General features: G+C 45.6%; 1 protein-coding gene across 4 annotated transcripts in view; it reads left to right on the top strand.

Moving 5' to 3' along the window:
* Positions 1-1018: 1018 nt before the first annotated feature.
* Positions 1019-28000, top strand: part of zcchc7 (zinc finger, CCHC domain containing 7) — a 43664-nt gene continuing 16682 nt past the window's right edge. The window contains exons 1-7 of one of the 4 annotated variants that reach the window (XM_034533482.1): positions 1019-1210; positions 2415-2584; positions 3807-4425; positions 6468-6666; positions 26534-26586; positions 26758-26895; positions 26999-27169. In XM_034533482.1, the coding sequence (XP_034389373.1) occupies positions 3883-4425; positions 6468-6666; positions 26534-26586; positions 26758-26895; positions 26999-27169 (1104 nt within the window). In that variant the 5' untranslated portion in view covers positions 1019-1210; positions 2415-2584; positions 3807-3882. Of the gene's footprint in view, positions 1476-2414; positions 2585-3806; positions 4426-6467; positions 6667-26533; positions 26587-26757; positions 26896-26998; positions 27170-28000 lie in introns of all 4 variants that reach the window. The other 3 variants (XM_034533473.1, XM_034533466.1, XM_034533457.1) reach the window with 3 other exon arrangements.

Genomic DNA, 28000 nt, shown 5'->3' with positions numbered 1-28000 from the left:
CCGCCATGATGCCGCCTATATACTTGGATATACAGAGTTCAAAATTACTCTCACGATACGGAAGGGGGGTGGGGGGTGTGAGGGGGGAAGATGGATGTTAATGTTCACGCGGGCCAGGGCGGCCTTATTCTGCGTGTCATAAATATGACTGATGGCGATAGCCAGTCTGTTAAATTACATTTACATATAGATTTGCATTCCCATCAACATGTAATAATGGCATCAGGCCCATGCCAGTCGCTCATAGATGCGTGCGTGCACGTGCCCACGTTCTGACATTTCATAGCTAATATTTGTGCCTCATGGAGGAAAAGGGTGAAAACACCCCACATTCATCAGAATGACAATGGTCCATGTAGTGAAACACTGTGCAGGGCCCTGCTGGATCTTTTGTGTGCAGAATGAGATACGATGGCTCGGAAGTAAAGCAGCTGCAGTTCACAATTCCACATCAACTTCAGTAATGACATTTCATAATCAGAGTTAATGTTTCACAATAAAGTAGTTTCAGGGTATTCTCTGAGCACCTAGAACACGTGCAACCGTCAGTTTGTTTGCATCACAGCAGAGTTCAACCATTCAGATCCCCCTGTTTGTTTTGTTTTTTCCCATACCATTAAAATAATTTCACATCACAGTACAATGATTTGCTCTTTTTATATCAATATGTATATAGCAGTATTGTAGCATCACAATCTCGGTCGAGGATAAAACCAAAACCAAATGTAAAAGTGGTGTACCGTGGAATATAATGCATTATAATAAAACAAAGTTTGTACAACAGACTGACACAACTGAACTAAAGCAACAAAGATGACAACAACAATGTTACACTTTTTTTTTTTTTTAAACCATATGCAAACTGTTTCTCGTGCCTCTGCTGGGATGGGGTTTCAAGTTGGTCCTTTAACTCGAGTCCTATGTGTTTCTAAAAATCCGGACACATTTTCAAGCCTTGGTGCTTGGATTTCTGGAAACATAATATCCAGCCCAGCAATTTCGAACTCCAACCAAACAATCTATCGAAAGGTTTCTTACTGACGCTTTCTGGTCGCCACCCAGGGCCATGGCAGTCTCCAGCAGTACGGAGTGAAACGTTACGGTCGGCCAACATATTTTCCTCGGACCAACCCGGAAGTTGTTTGTCTGTCTCCCTCTGACTGGAAGTGCTGCTCCGACCCTTGTAACCTCTCCGTTTGGTTGGATAAAGGTGAGCTCGTGGTTGGCGACATTACATGCGAAACACATATAGCGGTGCCCTTGAATAGGAGGACTTTATTTCCATTCATTTGTTTTCTTTCATGCGCACTCGGAACTGAAACGCTTCCTTGTTTACATCGGACCCGACTGCTCTGCTGCCTAAAAGCACGTGTGCAGACAGGAGGTACACATGCTAGCGTGAACTGTCGGGACATGTGGACGTGACTAGAAATGGCGACAACGTTTTTTTTGGTGGCCCTATGTGTTTTTGGGAGGTACATTTAAACGTTAGATAGTCACTTAGCTGTTGCTCCCTGCAGAGCCAACGAACGTGTGTCTCAGTCCATCTGCTAGCTCGTTAGCATGTAGTTAGCCGGGGCTAACACCGGGCTAACTGCAGTTCAGAGTGCATTCACATTCATAACACTCTTCTGCTGTCGTGGTGTTATATCCTGGGCTGGGTATTCTGGAGACCTTGTTCTGTGACGTTACACTGTGTGTGTGTGTGTGTGTGTGTGTGTGTGTGTGTCCCAAAACAACCAAACACCATGGCAACCAACACTATTAAATCAGTGAATTTATAAATTCATTTCTCACCGTCACCCTTCCTATTCTCGTTCCACACGCACTGACTAAACACAGGGGTGCTTTGATATGATTCTGTCATCAACGACTCACCAGACACGTCCAACTAGCTCCTAAGTAGTAAAAGTAGCTATTAAAGTACTGACACCAATATGTGCTTTCATTATTATCAAAAGTAAAAGTTTCTATTAAGCAGAATGCCCCTTTTATTATATAGTTTTATAGCATTATTGATGCAGTTGGTCGAGCTGGAACTCGTTTCCCCTGCTATGTTTACTTTTGGGTTGTTAAATCTATAACTTAGATGATGTCTGAGTAAAGTCTTGATCTTCTAAGTAAAACATACTTTAATAAGCATTAAGTGCTTAGGTTGATGCGGGGGCAGCGTTATGATGTTGATTTGATTTCACAGCAGACATTTTGTCCCATTACATATCTCTCCTACAAATATATGCTACTTCTCCCATTCACTTCTATTAAAACCTGAACGACCTCCGGACTCAAGCACATGCCGCTCTGTGTTTGATGCAATCGCTCTCGTGGGAGTTGTTCCACCTTAACAGATGCAACAATTACTAATGGGGAGTGTCAGGGAGATGTCAATATACAGTCTGCATGTACCCTTACAGTCCTGTGCTGAGCTTTAACAAGGGCAGAAGAAGTGAACACATCTGAGTCTGACCCATGGCTGTGCTGGGGGGGGCTTTCTGTTCCGCCCCTGTAAAACACAGTCAGTCATTTGTCGGCTCCAGGTCTCCGTGCGACAAACTTCAAGACTGTCGCTCTCCCTCGGCAGCCGGTAAGACCCTTCTTCTTTCTGTCCCTTTAATCCCCGGCGGCCAGCTTGTGACCGCGTAGCGTGGCCTTTCTGCGGTGTGTGCGGTCTGGGAGCCAATCATCTCCAGCCATCATGGCACAGACACGCAGGACTGGACAGAGCAATGGGCCGGTGCTCCCTTTCTGTCCTGTGTGTGTGTGTGTGTGTGTGTGTGTGTGTGTGTGAGAGAGAGAGAGAGAGTTAGAGAGACAGAGATTTGGACAAATTAGCAACAGTGTGTGTGTATTTAAGGTGTGTGTATAAAGAAGATAATTTCACAGTTTCTAACATTCAAAGTGGGGCCCCGATTAGGTATTGCTAAAGTGTTTTGTTGTTGAAAGCATCGCCTCACAGGTAATAAACCTGAATCCAAGCTGTTTCTTAAATCTCCGAGTGCAGCTGATCCCTGCTCTCTCTCAGCTTTGTTAACAAGCCCCAATGGACTTCCAAACAAGACCAAAGTCTGTGCCCTCCCTGTGATTGATGCGGCCGGTGTTCACTCATTCCTCAGTGCTGTAGAAATACATTTAATAATTTATATCACTTTGTTTGCATAAGATGGACAGTTTAGAGCAGAAAAGATGAACTTACAATTTTGGTAATAACACACCAATTGGTTATCCTGAATTGGTGATGATGGATTGGCCAACCTGCATTAAGAGAGTGGCACATATAAATGAGCTGTATACAGATTTTAAGAAAACACCAGTATTTTAATTATAATTAAATATTAAAAGTTATTTAGTTGCAGCCTTGAATGTAATATTCAAAAGACTTTTATTCCTAATTTATTCCGTAGCGCAGTTTTAATATAGGACTAGTTTTACCCGGGGAGCTCAAGAAATTTGTAATAATTGCGCATGGTTGTCCGTAATCTTAATTTAAAAAAATGTTTTTCACATTCCCGGTCAAGAATTCTAGAAGTTTTGACATGGAAGTCTGATTCTTACAGGTGCCGGAGTAAGAAATCTGACTATGAAATATAATTATATATACTATATTAATATATAAGTATTATTTAGTATAATATTTTAAATATAAGCAGATGTTATGTGGAGTCTTGACATCTTAACCGAGAGATAACAGCTGTCAACAATATTATAGTGCATATGCTATTATTGTTATGTCATTTTGGATTGCAGTTGTGATGACTTGCGAGGCCTACAATAACTCCTCTAGATTTTGTGTGTTTCTATCCCTGCAGTCTGCTCCATCTTCACCAGGTGTGAGCGTCGGCAAGGTGTGCGCATGTGTGTGTGGCGCGAGCGTGCTCAGGGGTGATGTACTGTGCGTATCTGGATCGGAGGGAGTTGGAGGACCATCTCTACCAAGAGGATGAAGGGGACTCTGATGGGTCCGAGGCCAACAGCGAGCTGGAGTTCCACCTGTACAGCCAGCTCCACTACTCCTCTAATGCTAGGGCTCTGGAGGAGCAGGAGGACAGGGGGGAGACGGCAGAAGGCCAGGATAGCCAGCAGCCTGAAGGGCCCGAGAAGGCCATAGATGCCGACGGAGAGGGGGAACACACTGGAGAAAGTAGGTCTCCGTCACCCGATTTGAGCAAGTTACAGCAGCTCCTGAAGGAGAAGAAGGAGGACGAGGAGAAGAAAAGGCAAAAGCAAGAGAAACTAAATAAACAGAAGATGGGGAACCCTAAAAGTCCGAGGTCGGCATCGTCATTTTTTGAGGAGGTCATCGTGATTGACTCCAGCCCGGACGTCATCTCCATCTCCGAGAATGACACTGATGATGATGATGAAGGGGTCTGCAGCTTAAAGGGCCAAAACCTACGCCGACGGCAGACTTCCACCCCGGCCCAACAGGTAGTGTGTGTGTGCGTGTGCATGCTTGCTTGTGTAGACAAGTCATTTAGCAGCATGCCTACCGCCAGCAGCCTGGCTACTGTCCACAGTGAAAGCGGGCGGGCTCGTAGGCTGTTACATTGTGCAATCAACATTTACTTCATCCGGATATATTAAAGCAAAAAAAGTGTCTGTTACCCTCTAATATCGGCATCCCCGAAAGCAATCCCTGATTTTAGCTCAGCCAGCTGTTCATCTGGCTGTTGATAAAGACAACATAGCTAGCTAGTAAGCTATCATTAGCTCCATGGGTTGGTTTAAAATGCAGATTCCAGCCGACCTTTGAGAATCCTGTAAAACATATCTTAAATGTGTACTTCACTGCGACATACATTTGCCATGAAAAGGTATTTACCCATTCCAGAGTCTATATGTATTTCTATTCGATGCTCTAGATATTTATTCTATTGTTTGCGTGTTTGTCACACTTCACTGTTTCAGATCTTTAAACAAAATTGAGTCAAAAACAACCTGGCGGTGAGCACAAAATACGTAATGCGCCAGAACAGAACTCTGCTGTGTCGGCATCTGTGCGTCCACACTTCAGTGTGACCGGCCTGATCAGGTCGTGAGCGGATATGTTTTGTGCTCAAAGGAGCTGCTGTAAAAATGGTGGATTGACACATTTCGGGGAAGACGATGCATGACCCGTGGTCGATAAATTGTCCGGATTGTGCCCACGTGCTGTCCAGCCTCGCTGAGATCCAAACGCAATGCGGTCTTGCTGATCGGATACCAATACAAACAAGAACCGGTCTCTGACCGGACAGACTCGGCAGCCAATGGACCACATTGAATTGATCTTTTGGGTCAATTAGACTGGAGACAATCAGGCTTGATTACTTCCAGCCCCGTTGCATCTGAACTTCGCTTTAATAAGCCCTTTCCAGCACTGTGAAGACGGCAAAGAGGTCTCAACAAGCAGCACAATATGCCGCCATCAAAAGATTGCTCCAGAAGAGATGAGCGAGACAGTTGTCGATATCGATCTGGAAAGGGTTACAAAGCCACTTCTAAGGCTGGAAATGTTGACAACCACGACTAACCAAAATAAACAGAAACGCTTGTCTCGCATAATAATGTTGCGCCGACTGATGAGTCGCGGGCCGTCTGCTGTAAAACTAACGCAAACATTTAAACGTGGTGGTGGGAGCGAGATGCTGCGGAGGACGTCCCGCTGCCTCAGGACCCGGATGACTCGCCGTAGCTAACGGAAGCACTTCGTCTCTACCAGAACATTCTGTAGGAGGACGTCCGGTCATCGGTCCGTGATCTGAAGATGCAGCAAGACGAGTTCAGCTCTGAATGGGCACAAATAAATAAAGCTTTGGTTTTGGAGTGGCATCGTCCAATTCCTTTTTATTCCTCTTTTAGGGGGGAATTACACCACAGAGGCGTTGGATACGATTTTCCTTTTAATAAATGAAATCGAAACGGGAAACTGTATTTTCTGTTTACTCTGGTTGTCTTTAATTCAATTGAGTTTGGAGATCTGAAAGGATTAAGTGTGACAAATAGAAAAAGAAAAGAAATCAGGAAGGAGAAAATACTTTTTCATGGCACCGTATTATGTACTAGCCATGAAAGTGGCTTTTCTAAAATGTAACCGCAAACTCAAACTAATGTCGTCGGGTAACAATGTGCTGGTTGGACGCGGAAGTAACGCTGGCTAAGATTCCAACTTTCCGTAGAAATGTTAACGATTGCGGCACACTGTAGAGCAGATACACGCTGACAATGTTCCATATTATTAAGTGGCACGTTGGATATATGCTCTTTCATTTAAAACAATCTGAGTTTAGAGGGTTATTTTGTGTCTGACCCCAACGTTTTTGAACCAATGATTCGCCCCTCGGGCCACTTTGTGTTTCCTTTACTAAATTTTTTTTTCTAGATTTTTCTTTTACTTTAAATTCCTAGTGGTTTGATCCTTTCAGTAAAGCATAATCTCGCATGTGAATGCTTTTGTATTAACATCTGCAATGTGCTTATTGGTCATCTAGGGAAGCAAGAAACTGAGTCTCAGTGCGCCGGTGACTGTGGACTCCAGCACCTCCGCGTCCGACTCCGACTCGTCGGATTCAAAGTCGGAGTCGTCCGATTCGGATGTTCTGGAGAACTGGATGATCCTGGGTCAAGGGACGCAGGACGGAGACCAGTGCATCTTGCTCAACCTGGATTGCGGGTCCGACAGCAACAAAGGTGCGTCTTCGCTCAGACTTCTGCGATGCGCTGCCCAGTCGGCCGCTTCCGCAGACCATCTTAAAGGGTGCTTGTGTGCGCTGTGTGTTGAATGTGCGAGTATTTGTATTTTATAAACTATTCCGCTCTCTAATCAGCATGCGTGTGTGTACATACGCGCGCGCATGCCAGCAGTCGTAGCGCTAATGCCAAAAATAAACAAACGGAGAGACAAACAACGCAGTGAGGGGAGGTCGGGAGAGATGGGAGCAATCAAAAAATGAATAAAAATGTTCCCTGCAAATCTCTTCAGATCTACACATTATCTTAACCTGCAGCCTCAGCAACCTCTCCAGCCCCCCCATCCCCTCCCTTCTCCCTCCTACCTAACTCGCTCCCATATCATTCTTTTATTCTATTTTCTCACTATTGTGCTCTCTCTCTCTCTCTCTCTCTCTCTCTCTCTCTCTCTCTCTCTCCCTCTCCCTCTTTCTGTGTCTCTCTCACCGTTTCTTCCTCATTTGAATTTGCCTGGGCTGATGTTTCTGCAAGAGTGCTCACTGCCTCCTCTACACACAACTGGGCTAAAGGAGGGGGTCTGGAGCTAGTGGGAAGGCTTGAGGGTTTTGGCCTGGTTTTTGGGAGGAAAGGAGGATTTTAGGTCTCTGTCTCTGTTTCACTCCCTTTCTCTCTCTCTCTCTTTCTCTCTCTCGTCTGGCTTCTCTCTGTGATCTTTGGAGCTTGACCTCATGTCGGCGCATGGGGGGTCATGGGCGTTGTGAGGAAGGGGTCTTGAAGTAGGAGGAATGGGGGAGGGTTTAGCCCCCCCCCCAAAAAAAAGAAGGGGGGGAATTGAAGGCAAAGAAATTTCAGGGACGAGCCTCAATAGTCTTGAGCTGCGAGATAATTTGATTCTACACAGTAATTTGTAACAGTGGGTTGAGTATGTGTTTGGAAAAGCGAGCAAATATATTTTTCTATTAAAAGACAAAAAACAAACAATGAATGGATCCTGATACACTTTCTTCTGTGCAGCAGAGCTCCGCCGTTGTCCAGAAAGGTTTAAAACCACATCAATGAGCCACAGTGGCTGACATCTTAATGAATTACAATCAACATCAACACTAGTTTGTTTTCAATGGTCCTGCTGCCGTAAACACTCGCTAGTGCACCAAATGGGTATTGATCCACAGCTGAAAGTAGTCCCCAACAAATACACCATTTACTCCTGTTAGTCAGACTGCACTGAGAGACAAGGTAACACATTGTTGATGATAATATAGAATATGCCAGCTCAGGTCTCTGAAATAGAACATTTACTGTTAACCACAAGATCAGAGGATATATTTTAAATGATAAAGTTGTTGATTAGAGGTTTACCACCATGGGACCATATTTTGGAACATAATATATGTCAGTCAACAGCGAGAGACAAATCCTTTCTTGATCCTGTTTGAATGAATTACACGCAAGAGGTTTGTCAATGTGAAAGATAGTTTTGCTCATCAAGAAATGTGAAAGATGCGTAGTTAGAAAGACGACACACCCAAAAGTCTTGTAAGTTACACTTTTACGTGGAGCGTAGCTCGGCTAACTAGCTACTCGGCTAGACACTGATCGACAAACTGCAACTTTTTTGACTTGCAAAAGGATCTTTAAAATATCAACAAACATCAAGTGTGTAATTTGTGGCACAATTTAAACGGGATGACAAAAATAGTTGTCTCTCCCCTTTGACTGCTGTCCATATTGTTTTTTTACAAAATAAGGTCCCATGGGGGAAACTCTACTTCCATGGGGAAACCCTACCAACCTGGGTCTGTTACTACAGCGGCCCGTTACCGGTCCGTGGGTCCCTTGGTGAATGAAAAATGTTTTTGATTGATTATCAAGGTCGTAAAGATGTTTTAATTAGCAAAAGGACCTGTGCGTCTAAGCGTGATGCGTTACCCCCAAAATTAAACCCACAAGCTAGCAACAATCAGTGACATACTGATTGTAACTAGTGACGGCGTAAAAGTACGTTTCAGACAACAACTCAAGGCAGAATATCTGAGATCTTTTAAAAAGCACTGAAAACCTGCTTCCATTTCCAACATCCTGTCTTTGTGAAGAGCTTTTTCTGCAGTGACAGCGACCAAAACTAAGTCACGGAGTAGACATAAAGAACACTAAAAGTTGTGGACCGCTGAGTTAGTATACTCAAAACAGTGTGCATACTAAATGTTCATTTTAGTTTGCGTACATTAAAACAAAGTATGAGAAAGCAAAACATTGAGCTCTGGGAGAATGAAGATGGACATCATTTACAATTTTATAAATTATTATCAATCAATTCCCCGAATCTATCGATGAAAATAATTGTTTGCAGCTCCAGTGGCGTGGCAAAATTGCGTTCCAAAAATGGTAAAGCATTTTGAATTAATGCGTACTTCATGCAAAAATAGCAAGAAAAGCAAAACTAGGAAAATGAGTATATAGTAGATGCTGTATACAATGAGTAGCCATGTTCTATTGAAATGAGATACAGGTTTGATTATTCCTCCTCTTGTTCTGTCTGCTGCTGGAGGTTAAATTATGCTAATTTTCTTCGTGTGGGAATTAGTTTCACATGCCCTTTTTATTTCACCCAGAAATGCAGAGCAAAGGCCAATCTTAGGTTGAATTATCACGACTACACTAACCGTTGGATTCATAACCAAATAAATAAAAAGATTGATTTCTGTTTTGATACGCCACGTTGTGTGTTGACTCCTGTAGCCCCGGAGCCTAGCTTGTTGTTGTTGTTGTTGTTGTCGTCGTTTCCCCCACATTGGTGTGGGTATGTGAGTAACAGGTTTGCACAGCAGTGACTAATAGTGTTTGTACGCCTAAACCTCCGTCTCAGCATCCCCATCAAATCACATTCACTACACTTAGCCTCCCCCTCTCGCCCCACAGAAATTGAATCCTTTCTTTCTCTCCTTCTCGTTCCATCCCTCTCCCGCGTGGTGTCACTTGTTCACATACTTTTACAATCATCTTCTTTTTTTTTCTTTCTCACTCCATCGCATGTTTTATTTACTTTTTAGTTATTTTAAAATAAAAAACACACGGACACACCGATGCGCACACAGCCGGAGGAGCTATCTGTGACCTGGCCGTACAGGGGCAGCTGTCGGTGGGTGGATCTGTGGGGACGCTGGATAAGGGGGAAGAAGAGAAAAGATAGTAGAGAGAGAGAAAAAAAAGGGGGGATGAGCGAGGGGCCGTCCGGCAGCAACCAGACGGAACAAGAGAGGGGAGAAGAAGAAGGGGAAAAAAAATCCAGCTCAGTGCCTCTCCCACCCGGAGAGGCGTGCGTGCACATGCACTGTGAATGAATCCGGCGTGTAGGCGGGGTGTGCTGGAGCTAAACTTGAATCGTAAGTGGTTAAACTTCACTCAGTGGTCACCCTTTTTCTTTCTCTGTTGCTCCCCACAGTTCTCTCTTCTTTCCCCCCCCCCCCCCCCCCCCCCCTTGGTCTTGGTCAGTGCACACCAAAACTTTGTTTGAGGCTTAGAGAGTCGGTTTCTGGCTCGCTATCGGGGTGGCCGATCACATCAGAGTGAGTGAGTGAGTGTGTGTGTGTGTGTGTGTGTGTGTGCACGCATCACTAAAAGTCTTGGTGAATTAGAGAGAAAGATTTATGTTTGTACCCAAAGGTTAACTCTCGCTATCTCCCAGAGGAGGAAGGTAAGCTCTCCCTCTCCTGAAGCATCGTTTTCTCTCCGCTGTGTTGTTCCTTCCAGTATTGTCATGCTGCTCAGATTGCCTCGGCGCAACAAGAATGTTTTTATCGTCTAACATTTGAGTGTTGAAAGCAGTAGCATTAGTCTTTCCACTCTGTACCTTCTGATGTGTGTGTGTGTGTGTGTGTGTGTAAATGAGTGATGCTGCTTTGGGCCTGAATCTTCTTCCTGCAGTTTGAGTCCCCAAGCTAGCTTTTGTATATTTTAAAGTGTGTCATCTTCATCTTTTATAGATTTATTTTTGGGCTTTTTTGTCATCTTAATTAGATATTACAGGTAAAGATAGAGAGGAATAGAAGCCGTAGGAGGAAGAGCGAAGGGGGGCGGTGGAGGGGAAGACAAGCAGCTAACGCAGGGTCACAGGTCGGATTTGAACCTGGGCCGCTGTGGTAAAGTCTCGGCTGTAGTGTGTGTTGCGCCCGCTCTACCAGGTGACCTACCCGGTATCACCTTAGCTCACACGCCGGCGCGAAATCTGGATTTAGTTGGCTTTCTCTGTGTGGTTTGCGGCTGTGGGCATCGGGGATTGTAAAATGAGATTACAATGGCATGTTGGGTACCACACTAGTTTTGTGTGCGTGTGCGCGCGTGTGTGTGTGTGTGTGTGGGCGTGGGCGGGCGCTGCAGAAGGGAGGCATGGATAGGATCAGCTCTTATCTTGGCTGCCCAGTGCCACACGAGGTGTAACGCCACACCCACACTACCACACAGTGTGTTTGAACAGGCATACACACACACACACACACACACACCATGAAATTGCTGTGCCATAGTTTGACTTGTATTATCCAGTTTTTACAGAGGATATGCAAATCGGATGAGACTACTGTGCGGGCCTGATATTAGCGCGCTGCAAAGTAAATCGTGGGAAATGTATTTCGAAAGCATCGATGCTTTGAAGAAAATAGAAAAAATTGATTGAAGAATCATTTGATTCTGCCAGTCGCCGAAACATAATGACAACTGCAATCTGCGGCTTCTTTGTAACATGAAAAAAAAGTCACGCGCGCCGTCGTTTCCCTGTGCGAGGAGTGCCTCTCCGGCGCCGACGCCTTCCATTTGTCAAAAATAAATGTCTGGGTTTGGCCTCCACGCTACAGGTCGCACATTGAACACATGTCTGCTTGGTGCACTCGTCAGCGCGCGTGGTGCAACTGCTTTGTGCTACTGCTTTGTGCTACTGCTTTGTGCTACTTGTGTTTCACAGTCTTGTGTTTCGTACACTGCGTCTCCCCCCTGAACCCACCTTCATCCATCTCAAGAACTACTCCACCGAACGTGCGCACAACCGCGAAGGAAGTCTCAGATCCACCGTCGGATCAATTCTGTCATTGGTTTAATCCCCGACACCTTTTTGCCATCTTGGTCTTTTCCCATAGTTTTCCTTTCAAATTAATTGTTCTCAACGAGTAGGAGAACGGCAGTAAGGAGGGAGTAGACTAGATTTTTTGGATTGAAATCTGAAGGAACTTGAGTGTGCAGCCGAAGCATTCCGCGTGGACGCACGGACACACGGAGAGCTCAGCGTCAGACAGGGGGAGAAAGAGATGAGACCGGGTAAGCTAAAGTGGATGAGACAGGCCTTGAAAATGATCGGTCAGGGTCAGCTTCGTCTCAGAGCGGCTCTAACGCGGCCGGATCTCTTGTCGCGTGCGGCTCCTCACAGTCCGAGCCTCCTCACACAGCCCCCTTGGACCCACCGGGGCTCCGTTACCAGGGGAAAAAAAAGACGTCAACCTGCAAATCTGGTTTAAAGACCAACGAAACAAATTTTATCTTGCGAGCCGTTTCACATGCGGTCTGTTTTTTTTTTAAGCTTGAAGTCGATGCCGTTTGAGTATTCACAGGCTGAAATGAATTTGTGTTGGATTGCTTTTGGATTTAGTTCAATGGTTGTGATCAAATGTGAAATTGGGCAATGGAAAAAAAAAAAGTGTTTTTAATAATGCAACTTTAACCTTTCTTTTAAAAAAAAATGTTATACCACATTTATCTGCATCTGGATGAGACGAGCCATCCTGTCTGAAAGTGGCCTTTGTCCAAATAATCTATGAAAATGTGTCTATTCTTTTCTTTCTTGGAACCTAAAAAAAAACACACCCACATACATCTGCGGCCGTGACTGCAGGTGCTCATTTGAATTAACACGGCTGTTTGTTCTTCAAGGGGCCACATTCAAATATCATCTAGTAGAAAACACTTTTGGCTAAACACATACACACACGCTCACACTCTCTCTGCAGTCCAGGCATCTGGAAACTTATTAAATTCAACAAGAATTTTTATTATTGACGACAACGATAATATTCTGCGTCGTGGAGATGTCAGAACATTCCACGTAAAAGTGTGCGTGTGTGCGAGCGTGCGTGCGTGCGAGTGAGGACGCCGGTGTCAGCCTCACCACGCCTGAGGTGAGCCCAATAACCGTGCCCTGGACCACTGGAACCAGGTTTCACCGTCTTTAGTTCCGAATAGAGAAAGAATGTGACACAAAATGAAAGAGTTCTCAGCACCGTGCGTTTTCTGATCCGCATGTTTTTTGATTTTTGTGAGTTTGAACATTAAGTTCGCTGCAGAACGAATGTGATGCGTTTTTAATTTATTTTTGAGCTAAAGAAAAATACACAGACACACTCACACCCCACGTTTTCAGTAACCATAGCCTGAAAGAAGGGGAAATAAACTGGAGACCAGAGGGTCCCTACTGTAGTTTTGTGTGTGTGTGTGTGTGTGTGTGTGTGTGTGTGTGTGTGTGTGTGTGTGTGTGTGTGTGTGTGTGTGTGTGTGTGTGTGTGTGTGTGTGTGTGTGTGTGTGTGTGTGTGTGTGTGTGTGTGTGTGTGTGTGTGTGTGTGTGTGTGTGTGTGTGTGTGTGTGTGTGTGTGTGTGTGGGTGGGTGGGTGGAGCAGTAGGGGTAGCATAGGGAATCCAAGTCTTCTTTAACCTTTATTTAACCAGCATATCCCAGAGAGAGCAATGATGTCTTTTCTAAGGAGCTACAAAGCCCAAATCTACAGGATAAGAGATCAGCACACACACACAAACACGCACACGATTTAATACAAACTTTTGAGCCTACACACCTTAAGCCCCTTAGTTTATGTTCAAGTGCTTTCCCGTTTACTGGTCTGTCCCCGTCTTTTTCTGTCCCTTGTGCATTTTCACCGCCCACCCCTTTTTAAAAAGAAGACCCGAGGAGAAGAAGGGGAGGAAAGAAAAGTCAATTACAATTACCAATAATAATCATTATAATTAAGCAATCACTTAATCACCTCTGTCTCCACACCCCACAAATTATTGTGGGGGGGGGGGGGCTGTGGCTGTATTAATTTCTGTTTTATTTGGCCGGAGAACAGTCTTCTTATTGTCTCTCCTTGTTTTCTTCTTCTTTTGGGGCTGGTAGGGGTCGCCGAGAGGGCTTTATTAACTGGTAGCCTAGGGTGGTGGTATTTTTTTACAGGGGGGAGGGTTTGGAGGGATCTATATTAATATTAATATTAATATGAATACGCTTTTTGGGGGTGGGGGCACGAGGAAAGTGGGGGGAAGATGAGGCGGTGGTGCAAATGCAGTCACGGACCGACAAAATCCCCACCCACCCGTACCGTGGGCACCAGCGCTGCAGCCGAGCTGTTTTTGGGAACCACAAGTTCAGTTTAACAGTCAACAGGATCAGAGGAAGAACACATATTCAGGGTTAGCACACTCGCTCCGGTATGCAAAAGGGGCTTCCTAATAATAGCAATGTTTTTCACAAGGTCCCAGAGGAGGGTGTGTGTGTGTGTGATTGTTGGCAGTGTACCACCACACACACACACACACACACACACACACACACCGCCAGGAGCCTCTGGAGAGGAAACTGCTAAACAGGCACACGTGGGTGTGTGTGTGTGTGTGTGTGTGTGTGTGTGTGTGTGGGGCCATTCCAAGGCTTCTCCCCACGTCTCTTAATTAAGGCACTCGTCAGCCAGAGACCAGCTGGGCCTGGTCTGGCCTCGCTGGCACTCTCCATATTTCAGTCAATCTCGCCCTTGCCTTCCTCGTCCTCCTCTCTTTCTACCTCTCTCTACCCCCACCTCCCCCTTGTCTTCATCTCTCTTTGTTTCTCTTATGTCGCCCCCACAGATTTTTTTTTTTATTCAGCCACGTATCATTCCATCGACGCCGGTACTTTGCGATGCGTTCGCTTAACTGCTTGACCTTTCCGTCACACCTGCCTTCAATAAAACACTAATTAGGAGTCCCCTTAGGGTCGGCGAGCTTGCCAGTTAATAATCCTCCTAAACACCCAGGATGTAGGTATTTGCTGGAACACGCTAAAGACGGGCAAACGCCAACTCTTTACAGATAACGAGGTTTCTTCTCTGATGGATGGATAAAAGGCCCATGAATTAATTATTGAGGATAAAACCCGAGCGGAGGAGATGGTTACCAACTCGTTTGGGGAATTCAGTCATTGACATTTTCGCCGCAGGCTTCCAGGCAACAAGCAAGAGTTCATCACGCCATTAACGTGAGCTTTCCTCTGTGTGTCTAGGGGGAGCGAGTGCAAACCTTTTTGGTCAGGGATCCTCCAAATAGAAATGCTTTTGGGTTGTATGCGGCCTTCACATACTGATTTAGCTTACTTTTAATGTGGCTCAGGCTCTCCTGCAGCTCTTTATTTACATATTTGTTTTTCAAACATCTTTCTTATTATGTTGAACACAAAAAAATAAAAAGATTTGACCAGAATTGCAGCGCAAGGAGCAAATTTGTAATTTAATGTAATCCCAACTGGTTGAAATCCCACCGTTTGATCAAAGGTGGGTTTCTAAATTTCTCTGAGTATTGATTTAGAACGTATTGTCAGCAACAGCAAGTCAAATATATTATCAGAGCTAGATTCTAGAAGCACTTTAAACTTCTATGAGCGGAGGATCTTGTTTAATGTCATTCCATGATGGCGTTTCTCTTCTTGTTCTAAGACACGATTGTTTAACAGAAAATCCTAAAGCTAAGAAGGGGAATATGCCACATATGGTGGAGAAATGTTGAGAAAAGGAGGGGAAACTGTCTAAAGGTACAGAAACAATGCGAAACTGCATCAGCACTGAACGGTTTTAACACATTTTAGAAATCATTTTTGTTTAGCGGTTAGCGTAACGTTCCACCAATACCAGCTTAAGATGCGTGCCTTTTTCTTCTTCTCTGGTATTTCTTTCCTGTTTTTCCATCTTTGTGTCTAAATCCTTAGCGCGAACCTGCCACTCGGTAGCAACGAGACCAGAGAGGAGCTAAATGGATGAGTTACGGTTCATGTAGATTAATCAACACTGCTATCTTTTACAAATATTCACTACTTTTAAATGTTCTTGTTTTGTTTGTTTTTGTTAAGAGTGGTCAGCAACATTACAGGACTTGGTATCTCCAGAAAGAGTTCTGCGTGCGCGCAGGTGAGCGCGTCTTTCCTCCCCTCGCCAAGTGCAGACCGATCGATAATAATCTGGTCGAGTATCTCTGGTCCTGGTTCTCTCCCTTTTGTAGTGTGGGCCTTTTGTAGGCTAACACAGGGGCCGGTGGAGGGGGGAAAAAGAAAAGGGGATGGGGGAGAGAGAAAGAAAGAAAGACAGGGTGGGGTGGAGGGAGGGATGGAGAGAAAATGGAGGATGTTTGCAAGTCGATGAGCATGACCGACTCCTTCAACCAAATCTCCGGATATTTATTCAGCATTACTCACTAATCAAAAAAAGAAAAGAAAAAAATCTTCCTCCCTTTTTTCTCCCCTCTCTTTGTGCGTGCGATACTGTAGGATGCGATAAAACAAGATAACTTGTTCAGACGTATTTACAGGCCTCTCGCCTCTTTTTCTCTTACTCGCAGACAACAAGCACACTCCCAGAGCATCTCTCCAGCCCTCCTCCCTCCATACCGCCTCTTTCACCGGCCCCCGTGAAAAGCGACACACAGTCGAGCTTCCAGCGGCATTAGCGGGGAGGCATTAGGCATAAACTCTAAGGTATATTAAAGCAACGGCCCTGTTGTTCATATAAACACGGCAATTCAATTTAGCCCGCCCCCACGGGGAATGGGATTTCAGCAGCTACTGAGAGCGGGGGGGGAGCGGGGGGGGGGGAGCGATGGATGAGGTAAGGGAAGAGGAGGTGGGATGAAGGAAAGGGTGGTGAAGAGAAAACGGAGAAAGAGGTTGGGCAAAGATGCAGGAGATTGGCTAGTTATTCGTTATTGTCGTTGCATTCAACTGCAGTGACTCAAGAGGCGGTGTGTGTGTGTGTGTGTGTGTGTGTGCGCGCGCTTATATCAACACACATGCACGTGCACACACGCATGGGGGCAGGCAGAGTGTGTGTTGCGCCGCTTGCACGCTTGGACAGAGCGTTCTGTGGGAAACCCTAGAGTTATATTATTCAATCCAAATTCAAATGGGCTTGTCAGGAGAGCTCCCGTTTTTATTACCTGTCAGAAAGAAGAAGAAGAAAAACTTGGGGGGGGGCAAATTAAATGACAGTAAATAAGACCCCCTATCTCTCTCTCTCTCCCCCCTTACCCATTCTGCCACTCCTCCCTGCGCTGTATTGTGGAGACACACCGATTTTGACAGCATGTTGTTCAGCTCTATCTGTGGTTTACCTTCACCAGGTTTCATCCGTCAATCAGGACGCACGCAGGACCTAATTATTTACTTCATCACTGAAGACAACCGGGCCGAGAGCCGGGGTTAGATATTAAAGGGGAAGTCTGTCAGACATTTATTTAAATGGGTTTTGATGCACCTTTGACAGCTATTGGCAATCATGGGGAATCGAGGGAAAGAAATCCAAGGACCTACAGAGGGTTTCTTAAGGATGAGTCTCTGCATGTGGAGCACACACACACACACACACACACACACACACACACACACACACACACACACACACACACACACACACACACACACACATGGAACAGCCTCCTCCCGTCTTGCCCCTTTCAGCCAGGCATAACCTCTGCCATCTGTCCACCCCCCTCCTCCTCGTCTCTTCCTCCTCCTTCCTTTTCACCCTCCTCCTTTTGCTTTTCCTCTTCTTCCTCCTCACACCCCCAACTTCACTCTCTCTGTTGGCATTCAGAGAGATGTGGAGAATTCTGGGGTTTCCTGTACGTAGTATACGGTGACCCCATCACAAGTCTTCAAAGGGGGAGGGGGGGGGGGGGGGGCATTGGGTTTGAAACATCCAGTTAACCTTGTTTTTAATATTTATTTGTGGGGGGAGTAGAATTGGGTAACGACGTTAACTAAAAGGTCCCCTGTACTCGAACTGAGGGCGTTCCAGTTTACGATGGGAGCCTTGAACCCTGACCCGAGCTCACCACGACAGCACATATGTGATATTTTACCTGATTACATATCAATAATTTAATCTGTAGATTAATTAATAACAGAAGTGTACCGTTTAGTTTCAGCACGAACATTGTTTGGTTCCCATTCTCTCCCAAATCTCCCACCAACCTCCAACTTTGCCGGGGGAAAGGGACAGCTGGATGCTTCTATGAACTGTGTTTGAGCGACGCGATAAAAGAGCCATATTAGGAGCTCCTCCTCTAATCCTCCTTTGTTCTTTGTCTGTCCCCTGTCCCACAGAGGGGCTGCTCTAATTAAAGACTAATAATTTTATTGTTTTAGAACGCCTACAGAGACCGAGATTCGGCTCTTCAATCATTCTCTCTCTCCGACGTCCCCTGCCCATCGAGGGCTATCTCTCTGGTTGAAGTCTATAACCCGCTGTGACTGGCTGTCTCGGGTGTGTGCGCATTCCTGTGTGTGCATGCATGTGTGTCTGTGCTGCGCAACATAGAGTAGGAGGAGGAAGGAAAAAGCTGAATCTAAATTAAAACTTTAAAGCACCATTATTTAATTACCCCAAAGGCTGTGGATTTGACGGATTGAAGTGTGTGTGTGCGCGCATGTGTGTTGAGTTTGCTCATGCAATCGTGTGCTGCTGTCCAGGATTATTTCTGTTTTTCAATTTTCCCTTTCTCCTGTGTGTGTGTGTGTGTGTGTGTGTGTGTGTGTGTGTGTGTGTGTGTGTGTGTGTGTGTGTGTGTGTGTGTGTGTGTGTGTGTGTGTGTGTGTGTGTGTGTGTGTGTGTGTGTGTGTGTGTGTGTGTGTGTGTGTGTGTGTGTGTGTGTGTGTGTGTGTGTGCGCATTCATTTGTATGTGCATGTGGCCACAGTGTAACCCCTTATTGGTTGCCCCTTACCGTAGCCCCCCTTTTCACCTCTACCCCCCCACACACACACACACACGCAGGAAGCATGCTGAAGCACCGGCAGATAAAAAGGCATTATGGTAAATTCCACTTAATGACAAATTTTTAATTTGGGGAACAGGGCCTGGTGAATGGAGCTTAATTACCGGGGCCAAAGATCCCTCGGAAAAATAACCCCCTCGACATGCCCAACCTGCCCGATAATGGAGCGCTCCACAAAATGCCTCAGATTAAACCAATGCCGTTTATCTCCCCCCCCCCCCCCGCCACCACACCCTCTCCCTCCCCCCCTTTCTCCCGCTGTATAATAACAAAAATAACAATCATGAAAATTCTATCTGCCTCCCAGCCCCCCATAACCCCACTTCCCCTCCCTCCCGCCCGCTGCCTGGCTCACTCCCGTAGGAGGAAATTCATCAAAATGAAATTGGGGTTGCAACTCACTGGTTTTATTAAAATATATTTGCCCCTCACAGTCGCTATGTGCTGGCGTGTTTCGCCCCGCAGAAGACAAAAGGGGCACCCTGAATAATTTGGTCAGCTGTATCAGTGTTAGTTGATGCGCTTGCGTACGCGAGTGTAACTTGAGCTTAACAACACAAACACTTGTTGACTAGTACACTGGCCTGCCATCATTCCGCAGAGGTTGCCTTTCAGTATTGAACCACTGTGTAAACTATACTGTTACTTTAAATTGCGGTTGCATCCAACAGTTACTTTCATTGTTTGACCTACAGAATGTCAGAACATTGTTCACCGTCCTGCGAGGTGTCGCCAACCCGCCCAAGCACATTTAAGCGTAATTTAAATTAGTACATTTTTGATTCAGCCTCCTTTTGAAACATAGATGGATGATCGGTGAGACCACAGAACTAACTCACGAGTCAGAACGGTGTCTTTCAATGAGAACCACTCTGATTATCAACAGATCGGCGGAGATGAATTTTGCGTTCATAATAGAAAAGCTAACGGATATTAAAACGACACAATGACTACCTGTGAAACGTGGACATGCTCTGGCTCGGTTTTGTATAACTTCAACATGGATCTGCCATCACACACACACACACTTTTTTTTTGGCCTCCTCTGGTCCCTGTTGTTGTGTACCCTGATTGGACCATGTGGTTGCCATGCGGTTGCCAGGCCGCGCCCCTGCTGTGTGGTAATTGGTGTCTGTGGTATTGCCGCGTGGCGACAGTGCTTTGACTGACGGGTTTGGCCACCTGCCCTGCCCCTGGCTGCCAACATGGTGCGGACGGGGCCGAGGAGGAAAGGAGGAGGTGGCACGAGCTGGCGGGCGGGTGGGTGGCGAACACTCGGCTTGTCATGCGGGGGATGGATAATCAAAGACGGGTTGCGATGAAATATGTAATGGCCAAACACGAGGCGCCAGGGGACCAGAGTGATGGCATCTGCTTGTGTTTTGGCTTTTTTCGCCGAACGGCAGCAAAAGTTCTGATCACATAACATCCTTGTTTGAACTCGTCCCTTGACTGTGGTTGTGTTCAGGAAAGCTTCCTGCACCATAACAGACTTCCACCATCGTGCTGCAGCTTGGACAGGAAGTGATCTTCTACCCAACTTAATGTTGTCTGGCTCATGTTGCAACTTTGATTATTCTTGAAAGTAATTTGTTAATAAATCTGTCTCTTTGTCTCTCTGACTTGTGCTGTGGCGTTATCGTTGCCATTCCAGGTTTGATTTAACAGCGAATAAAATAAACCAATAATCCCCAAAACTCAAATTATTTTTGTCATTTGGTGCCATTGTGTTGCAATAGCGTGTGCAATGTCCAGTGGGACGAGGGAAAGGGAGCGGTCAGCCAATGTGTTGCATTAGCCTGACGAGCTACCGTCAGTGATGGATGAAATACAGCAACACTTGGGTCCAATTTGAGTCAAAAATGTGTCAGTACCAGTTAGGTCAAGTCTTGAATATATGGATATGGGTGAGGTTCTGGTCTCCTTTTTTTTTTAAGGTCTGTGTGTCGAACTCGATAAAGACTTATTACATCGGCTGATGGGTTTTAATGCCACTAAGAACTTCATGTATTTCTCCATAACTTTGAATATTCTTGGCTAAATATTCAACAGTTAAAAAGTTTGGAAATAATGCATCTTTGGATCGTACATACAAAGACATAAAGTCGTCTGTAACATGAGACTTATGCAGAAAATGTGCTTGAAGGATGGCACTGTTCATAGTCAGAAGCCAATGGAGGGTTTTAAGGCCTTTTCAAAGGGATAGTTTGGATACTGAAACCGTTATGTCCATCTATAACTTCATGTCCATCTTTAAAGCCTCGAGACTCCATTGACAACATGTTTTGACCTAGCAGAGCACGCTAGTTGTTGACTCGAGGGCTGTTTGTGTTATTGTGTGCCTTTGGTGAATCTGAACTGACCCTTTTTAAAAGTCACACAATCAAACAAAAAGAACTTCCCTTATCTACGAGGTTCAATTACTGTTGTCTTTTGGCTTTAAAGAGATTAATAGATGACAGCTTCAGTTCGTCGTCAGAAAGGGCTGTCTGACGCCGATTAAATAACATGTATTTTGTATTGCCCAAAATCACAAATTTGCCTCAAAGGGCGTTACGATCTGTAGATCCCGGCAGCGTGCAACGCACTGGCAGAAACCCCGATGACGACTACGAGTCTGAGATGGCCCGAAATCATGGAGTATGCTGAAGCTTCTTCATGCTTTGTACAGCCTGCCTATCAATTGTTTTTAATCTCAATAAACACAGATAATATTTTATTTGCCTGGGACATTGGAATCTTCCCTGCAGGACTTTGTGGACCAGCACCAAATTCAGGAAATCAGCAGTTGTAGTGATCGAGTACTTTCGCCTTATTGAGGAGCAATAGTAAATATACAGAAAATAAGACGTAACAACCTTTTTTAACAATCTAAATGATGATTGTTTGAATTGCATAAAATAACATTATATAAACTAAATTGCATTTTAAATGACAACTCAAGATTTCAGTTCTGGTTGATTTCCAATGGAAAACAAAGGATTTGTTCTCAGTTAAATGTCTTCAATTCCATACTCAAATGCTATTTTTTTTAAATTACGTGGGAAGTCAAATTTTTTGAGGTGAATAAAACAGACGAACTGGGAATTTTACCGGGAAATTTCTCATTTCATAGTACTGCAAATATATAAATATTGCAATACTTTCATCAGTGGGCCTTCGGCTTAATCACCACTATGTTGCCTCCTTCAGTAATAGATGGCTATTTAACAGACATACGATTAATTAAAACTCTTTAAAATCTAGTGCCCAGTGCTCCGGACTAACTTTGTCCACCGCCGTCCTGGAACTGTCCCCAAATGTCTCAAAGTCGGTTTACGTGTGTCAAAAATTCTAAATGACGTCTTTTTTTCAACCTTTTTTTAATTGAGATCGATAGTGGCTATTTGCATAAAAGCACACAATTCAAATTATAAGAAAATAAATGATTGTAAAAGTAATACTTGCTTTGATCGTAAACAAGTATTACGGGGGTTAAACAAAGCCTCGGCTGCATAGAATTTGCATCAATGATTTGCTAGAGTCTCCTATTGTGTCCGCCCTGCCCTCTGTGTATTATCTTTTTTTTCTTGTTCCGCACATCGTTTCATCTCCACGACCTAATTAGCCCCGCTTTCCTCCGCCGCCCTTCCCACGAACAGTCCAGTGGTCCTCTACCTGGACGCTCCGTTGGCCTTCCGGTGGGCTTGATATTCAGCCGGCTCCTCTTTTGTCGTAATGTGCTCTGTGGCCCATACCCACGCGTTGTCACCCTCCTCTCCTGAACCCCTCCCTCACTTCCTCTCACTGTTCGTGTTCATCTCACTTGTCCTCCTGCTCTCTTTTGCCGTTGCGTTTTACACAAACCCTCGGCCAGACGTTTCCATCACACAAAAGAGCTTCGGGAAAGCGTCTGGTCTGCGCGCGCGTCTGACTTCCAACCTCTCGGTGTGTTTAACCTTGCAGGGGGCAAGGCTGTAGGGCAAGGGTGATGTCACAAAGGAAGCACTTTTTTTGCACGCACACACACACACACACACACACACACACACACACACACACACACACACACACATGCACACATGCACACACACACACACACATGAGCCGCACACTCCCGCCCACCCTCACCATTGTCATGTATAGTGTTGCTAATCCGGCCCTGTCGCTTCAGTATCAAACATAACCTCCATATGGGGGGGCAAGGCCTCTCTTTCACTCCCGTTTTGTGTGTGTATGTGTGTGTGTGAGCGAGCTCCGGTTGGTGTGTTAATGGGCCCGGTCAACAGCGTAGCACAATGGGCGGGCTGGCTTGGGATGCCTGTTTAAGTGTCAGGACAGGAAAAGAGGGATAGGGGCGAGGCAGGCCGGTCCGAGGCTTTGATGTTTGCCAGGACAGAGGGGAGAACAGCTTGTAGATGACACACACACACACACACACACACGTGTTGTAGGAAACCGGTTAATGAGTACAGTTGAGGGTGGTTGTCAGGAGAGAGACGGCATTGAAAGGCCAGGGTGTGTTATCAGTCTTAAAAACTGCCCTGCGAGGACCTCGTCCCGGGAGAAGTATTCAGCTCGCGGTCCCCTTGTTCTCCCTTACTGTGTGTGTGTGTGTGTGTGTGTGTGTGTGTGTGTGTATATATATCACCGCTGGAGAGCCGGGTGTTAATGGTTCATTAGCGTACACTTCTGTTCTGTTCTCACTGGTGGAAGGGACGGATTAAAATTGTTCACACACGCACACACACAAACACACAGTGCCACTGTTTTGTTCTGTTCTGCCGGCTCTGATGAACTGGCACGCAGCCTCCTCCCCTCTCCTCATCTTCTAGTAATCAGGGTACCTATGAGACAGACAGGTAGCATCTGTCGCCCTTCTCTCCCCGATCTATCCCTCCCTCTGGTCCCCTGTCTCCTCCTCTTCCACGGCATGGTGTCGAATCTCCCCCCCCCCCCCCCCCCCCCCCCCCCCGACGAAGGAATGATGTGATAATGTTCAAGTTGTCCTGGAGAATGTCTCTCTTGTGGTCATTCGATTGAATGCGCGTTGAGGTGTTTCAAGACTCTGACATCCTAGTTTTCTCAGACAACCCAACCCCGACGTGCATTTATCTTTCTTTTTGGGTCGTGGGACTTTTAAGACGGCTTCGCCATTAGATCAGTTGATATTGAACAGTTGCAGCCGACGTGGCCTCTCTCTCTCTCTCTCTCTCTCTCTCTCTCTCTCTCTCTCTCTCTCGGGTCCGTTCAGCTGCTCGGTGAAGCCGCTGCCATCTGCTTATTCAGCTCCAGACTCCTTCCGATCAGTTTGGGCCGCGATGAAAACGAGCAGCTCTGATGGGTTTGATTTTGAGCAGGGCCTCAAGGTTAATTAGCATATTTTTACCCAGTGTACAGACAACAGTCGCCCCTCCACACACCCGTTCCTCTTTCTCTCCCCCTTCCAACCCCACCCCCACCCATGTGTTTGATTCCTCGGCCGTGACAAAGAGCTTCAACCTTTATCCGTGTGTTGGTGAGATGGGGGGCCCTTAGATTAAGGGAAAGCTTCCTGCTCTTTATTTGGTGAGTCCCCCCGGGAGACGCTTTAGGAATGACTTTCGTCGAGTCACTAACGCCTACTCACACACGCACACACACACACACACACACACATGCTCAGACGCACTTTTACGCATACATACACACCTTTCACCCCCTGCCTTTTCTTCAAGCTGCCCATTGACTGGGCTCTAGTTGTTGTGTAACACAGACTACTTTCACAAGGGCATGCACACCCACACACACACACACACACACACACACACACACACACACACACACACACACACACACACACGTCACACAGAGGCCCCCCAGTCTGTTCACAGTAGGTGAGCTCTGCAGAGGTTCCCCGTTCCCGTCTCTGTACAAACTACCGTCACTAGTACTGTAGCGTGACTGTCTGAAATAACGCACATGCATATAAAGCATGTGCCTGTTCCAGCTTCTCCAGTGTGCAGGTTTGCTGCTTTTTTGTTTCATAACATCGTTAGTTGAATATCTTTGGCATTCAAAGACGTCACTTTGAGACGTCACTTTCATGGACATTCTTCATTATTTTTGACATTTTTTCAAGGCCGCTATAATCAAGAAGTAATTTGCAGATTAAATCAAGAGCGTACATAATCGAAAGACCAACTAAATGCTTTCATTTGTTGATTATGTTTTCTTGTTGGTGCAGGCACTTCAAATACAGCTGCTTCTTTCTTCTTTTTTAAGCTGCTTTAAAAAAAATGTCGTTGCTGTTTTGGTTTCAAGTTAGTCACCACACACTAAAAGTATTGAAAGGTCATTTCAATACTTTTAGTGTGTGGTGACTATCTTTGTTACCACGCAGTCCTTTCGAGAGCCGGGAGTCAAATGTGACGGCTTCAAAGTGAAACAAATCTCAAAGTTGTAACTTCCCTTAAAGTAAAATGTGAGTTCTAATATACCAAATTAAAAATAAATGTCATATGCAAGCATCATACATTTTAACCTTTGGCAGTGTAGATACTGTAGATATGTGTCTTCTTTGGAAATAAAACCGTGTGTGTGTGTGTACACTTTGGTACTTGCTAGTCCACCATCTAACGGATATTTATTGGCTCAACCCAAAGCTCAAATTATGTTAAAATCATCCAAATTGGAGTCCCAATCGCTGAGTTACCTGTGTGTGGGGGGCAGGGGGAGGGGGGTAGTGTAGAGCTTTTGTAGGTGAAGGCCGTTGCAGAAAGAAGCCCCATCCAAACAGCAGCCATTTGAGAGAGAGAGAGAGAGAGAGATAAGGTGTCGGAAAGAGAGTCAGAAAAAAGAGAGAGGTGGCAAGGAGACTGTAATAAATGTGTGTGTATGGCTCAAGGCTGCATGTTTGTCCAAAGGCTAAAGACTGTCAACCAGCCCGTCGCGGGGGTCGATGAGCGGGCGGCGGCGCGGTTCGCTACTATCAGCACGTAATTTATGTTGCGTGCGCGCGTCATTGTGTGTGTTTTTCCGTGCGTGTTTGTGTTGAGATTTCTGGATGTCAGTTACAGTTCTGTGGGCCTGAGGAGAGTGCAGCGGCGTCCCTCTGGGCGCTGTTAGTGCCACTCTCGTACAGATGTGTCAGTTCCTGTGTGTGTGTGTGTGTGTGTGTGTGTGTGTGTGTGTGTGTGTGTGTGTGTGTGTGTGTGTGTGTGTGTGTGTGTGTGTGTGTGTGTGTGTGTGTGTGTGTGTGTGTGTGTGTGTGTGTGTGTGTGTGTGTGTGTGTGTGTGTGTGTGTGTGTGTGTGTGTGTGTGTGTGTGTGTGTGTGTGTGTGTGTGTGTGTGTGTGTGTGTCCTTCTATTACAGGAAACTGAAGTTACTCCTCGGGGTTCTTAATAGTGTTGGATATGGCCTAGAATGTATTAGCCCTGATTCTTATTGAATCCGGGTTCCAATTGTTATCATATTGTTTGAGCAAGAACAGTAAAAGAATCACACACCAAAAAACTATTTAGGCTGCAAAAAACAATATACTTGTGACAAATAATTTCGGAACAAATCCTTGTTTCTTGTGAATGATACAATCTCCCTTTTATTCATTGTGTGGTATTTTTTCTGTGGTTAATGGAAATCATCAATTAGGCTAAAGATTTCCTTTTCAAGAAAGCTGCGTTTTTCCAAACATAAAAGCCACAGAAAAAAACCCGTAGTAATGTTTGCTTTAATGAAAGCAGACATGGTGAATTTAAGCAATAAACTAAAATTGTGCATGCATGAGTACACACGATTGAAAATAAGATCCCTTTGTCAATTACATTTTCAGTATTTTAAAATGATATGTTTCTGTCCTGCCAGATGCTGAAGAAGAAGAAGAAAGTGTCTGGTTGGTTTCTACCAAGGACAAAGAGGTTGGTGGACATTATTAGCGTTACACAATGTGATGCATTATCTTTGGTTCTCTGAAGTCTTTTTTTCTACAAAACATTTGTGCTCGTTGTCTAAAAAGGCAGCAGTTTTCTGTAAAAAAAAAAACCGAAAAAGAAATGCGTAAATGATGCCTCCACCATGTGTGTTTTCAGTCTCGGATCTATAACCGAGACAAGAGTTCCAGGGCGACGCCGCTGCGGATGTCAAACAGATATTACACCAATAAGGACGTGCAGTGCAGAAACTGCAACAAGAACGGACACCTCTCCAATAACTGCCCTGAGCCCAAGGTCAGTTCCACTCAGTGCACAGCAGCATGTACAGCTTATACACGCTGACGAGTACACGCACGTAAAGCTACTAACTTTGTTGTGTGTGTGTGTGTGTGTGCAGAAGTTGGCGCCCTGCTACCTTTGTGGCATTACCGGCCACCTGATCAGTGGATGTCCCAAAAAGCACTGCAACAACTGCGGGCTGCCGGGACACCGCTACAGTTCCTGCAGCGAGATGGCGCACTGGCAGAAGCGGTGCAAGCGCTGCTGCATGACGGGGCACCTTTTCGACGTAAGTGTGGCATCCGTTTGTGTTAGAACGGCTCAGACACATTTGAGTCCAGTGTGGGCTCGTAGGGCCGAACGTACCTTCGTCAAACACTCGGCCAAAACCCACGCCACGATCTGCTGCGGGAACAGCCTCAACTCCTTTGGGAAGACTTTGTCGGGAGGATTTTGGAACATGGCGGAAGGGATTGGCTCCCAGGTCGGGTCTGATGTCATGTCCGATGAGTCCAGTTCAACCTCAAGATTTCTCGGTCGCCGCGTGGTCCATTTCAGGGGTTCACAGGAATAACTTTGGCTTACTGCAGTCTGTACTCTAGATGCCATTGGAACTATTTCACCAAAATACTTTCATAGTGATACGCAGAATTATTATTGTTATTACTACTGTGTGTGTGTTAGCGCTGTTCAGTTAGCGCTGAATGCAAACATGACAAAGCATCAATCAGAAGTATGCTATACTTAATACTTACTTTGATATCCTCAACACCCCCCCCCCCCCCCCCCCCCAGTGACCAGGGGTCAGCACACGACGCTGTTCACATTAATTGATACACTTCAGCGATTACAGCTTAGTTATGTCTCCGCCATGCTGCATATTCCAGCTGTGTGTGTGTGTGTGTGTATGTGTGTTGGCTGGCAGTGAAGGGTGAATCTAATGACCATCAATGACAATTATCCCACCGCAACGTTCATTACCTTGCCCATTTACACTAATGCCATAGAATGGAAAACCCTGTGCGCATGTAAGAGCTCCCCCGTCTCTCTCTCTTCCTTCACCCCCCCCCCCCCCCCTATTTTTATTTCTCTCACTCTCTCCCTCTCTTTCTCCCTCGCT

The sequence above is a fragment of the Cyclopterus lumpus genome, chromosome 1 (assembly GCF_009769545.1).
Source record: "Cyclopterus lumpus isolate fCycLum1 chromosome 1, fCycLum1.pri, whole genome shotgun sequence".
NCBI classification, from domain to species: domain Eukaryota; kingdom Metazoa; phylum Chordata; class Actinopteri; order Perciformes; family Cyclopteridae; genus Cyclopterus; species Cyclopterus lumpus.
This window is presented reverse-complemented; position numbering and strand designations above follow the sequence as displayed.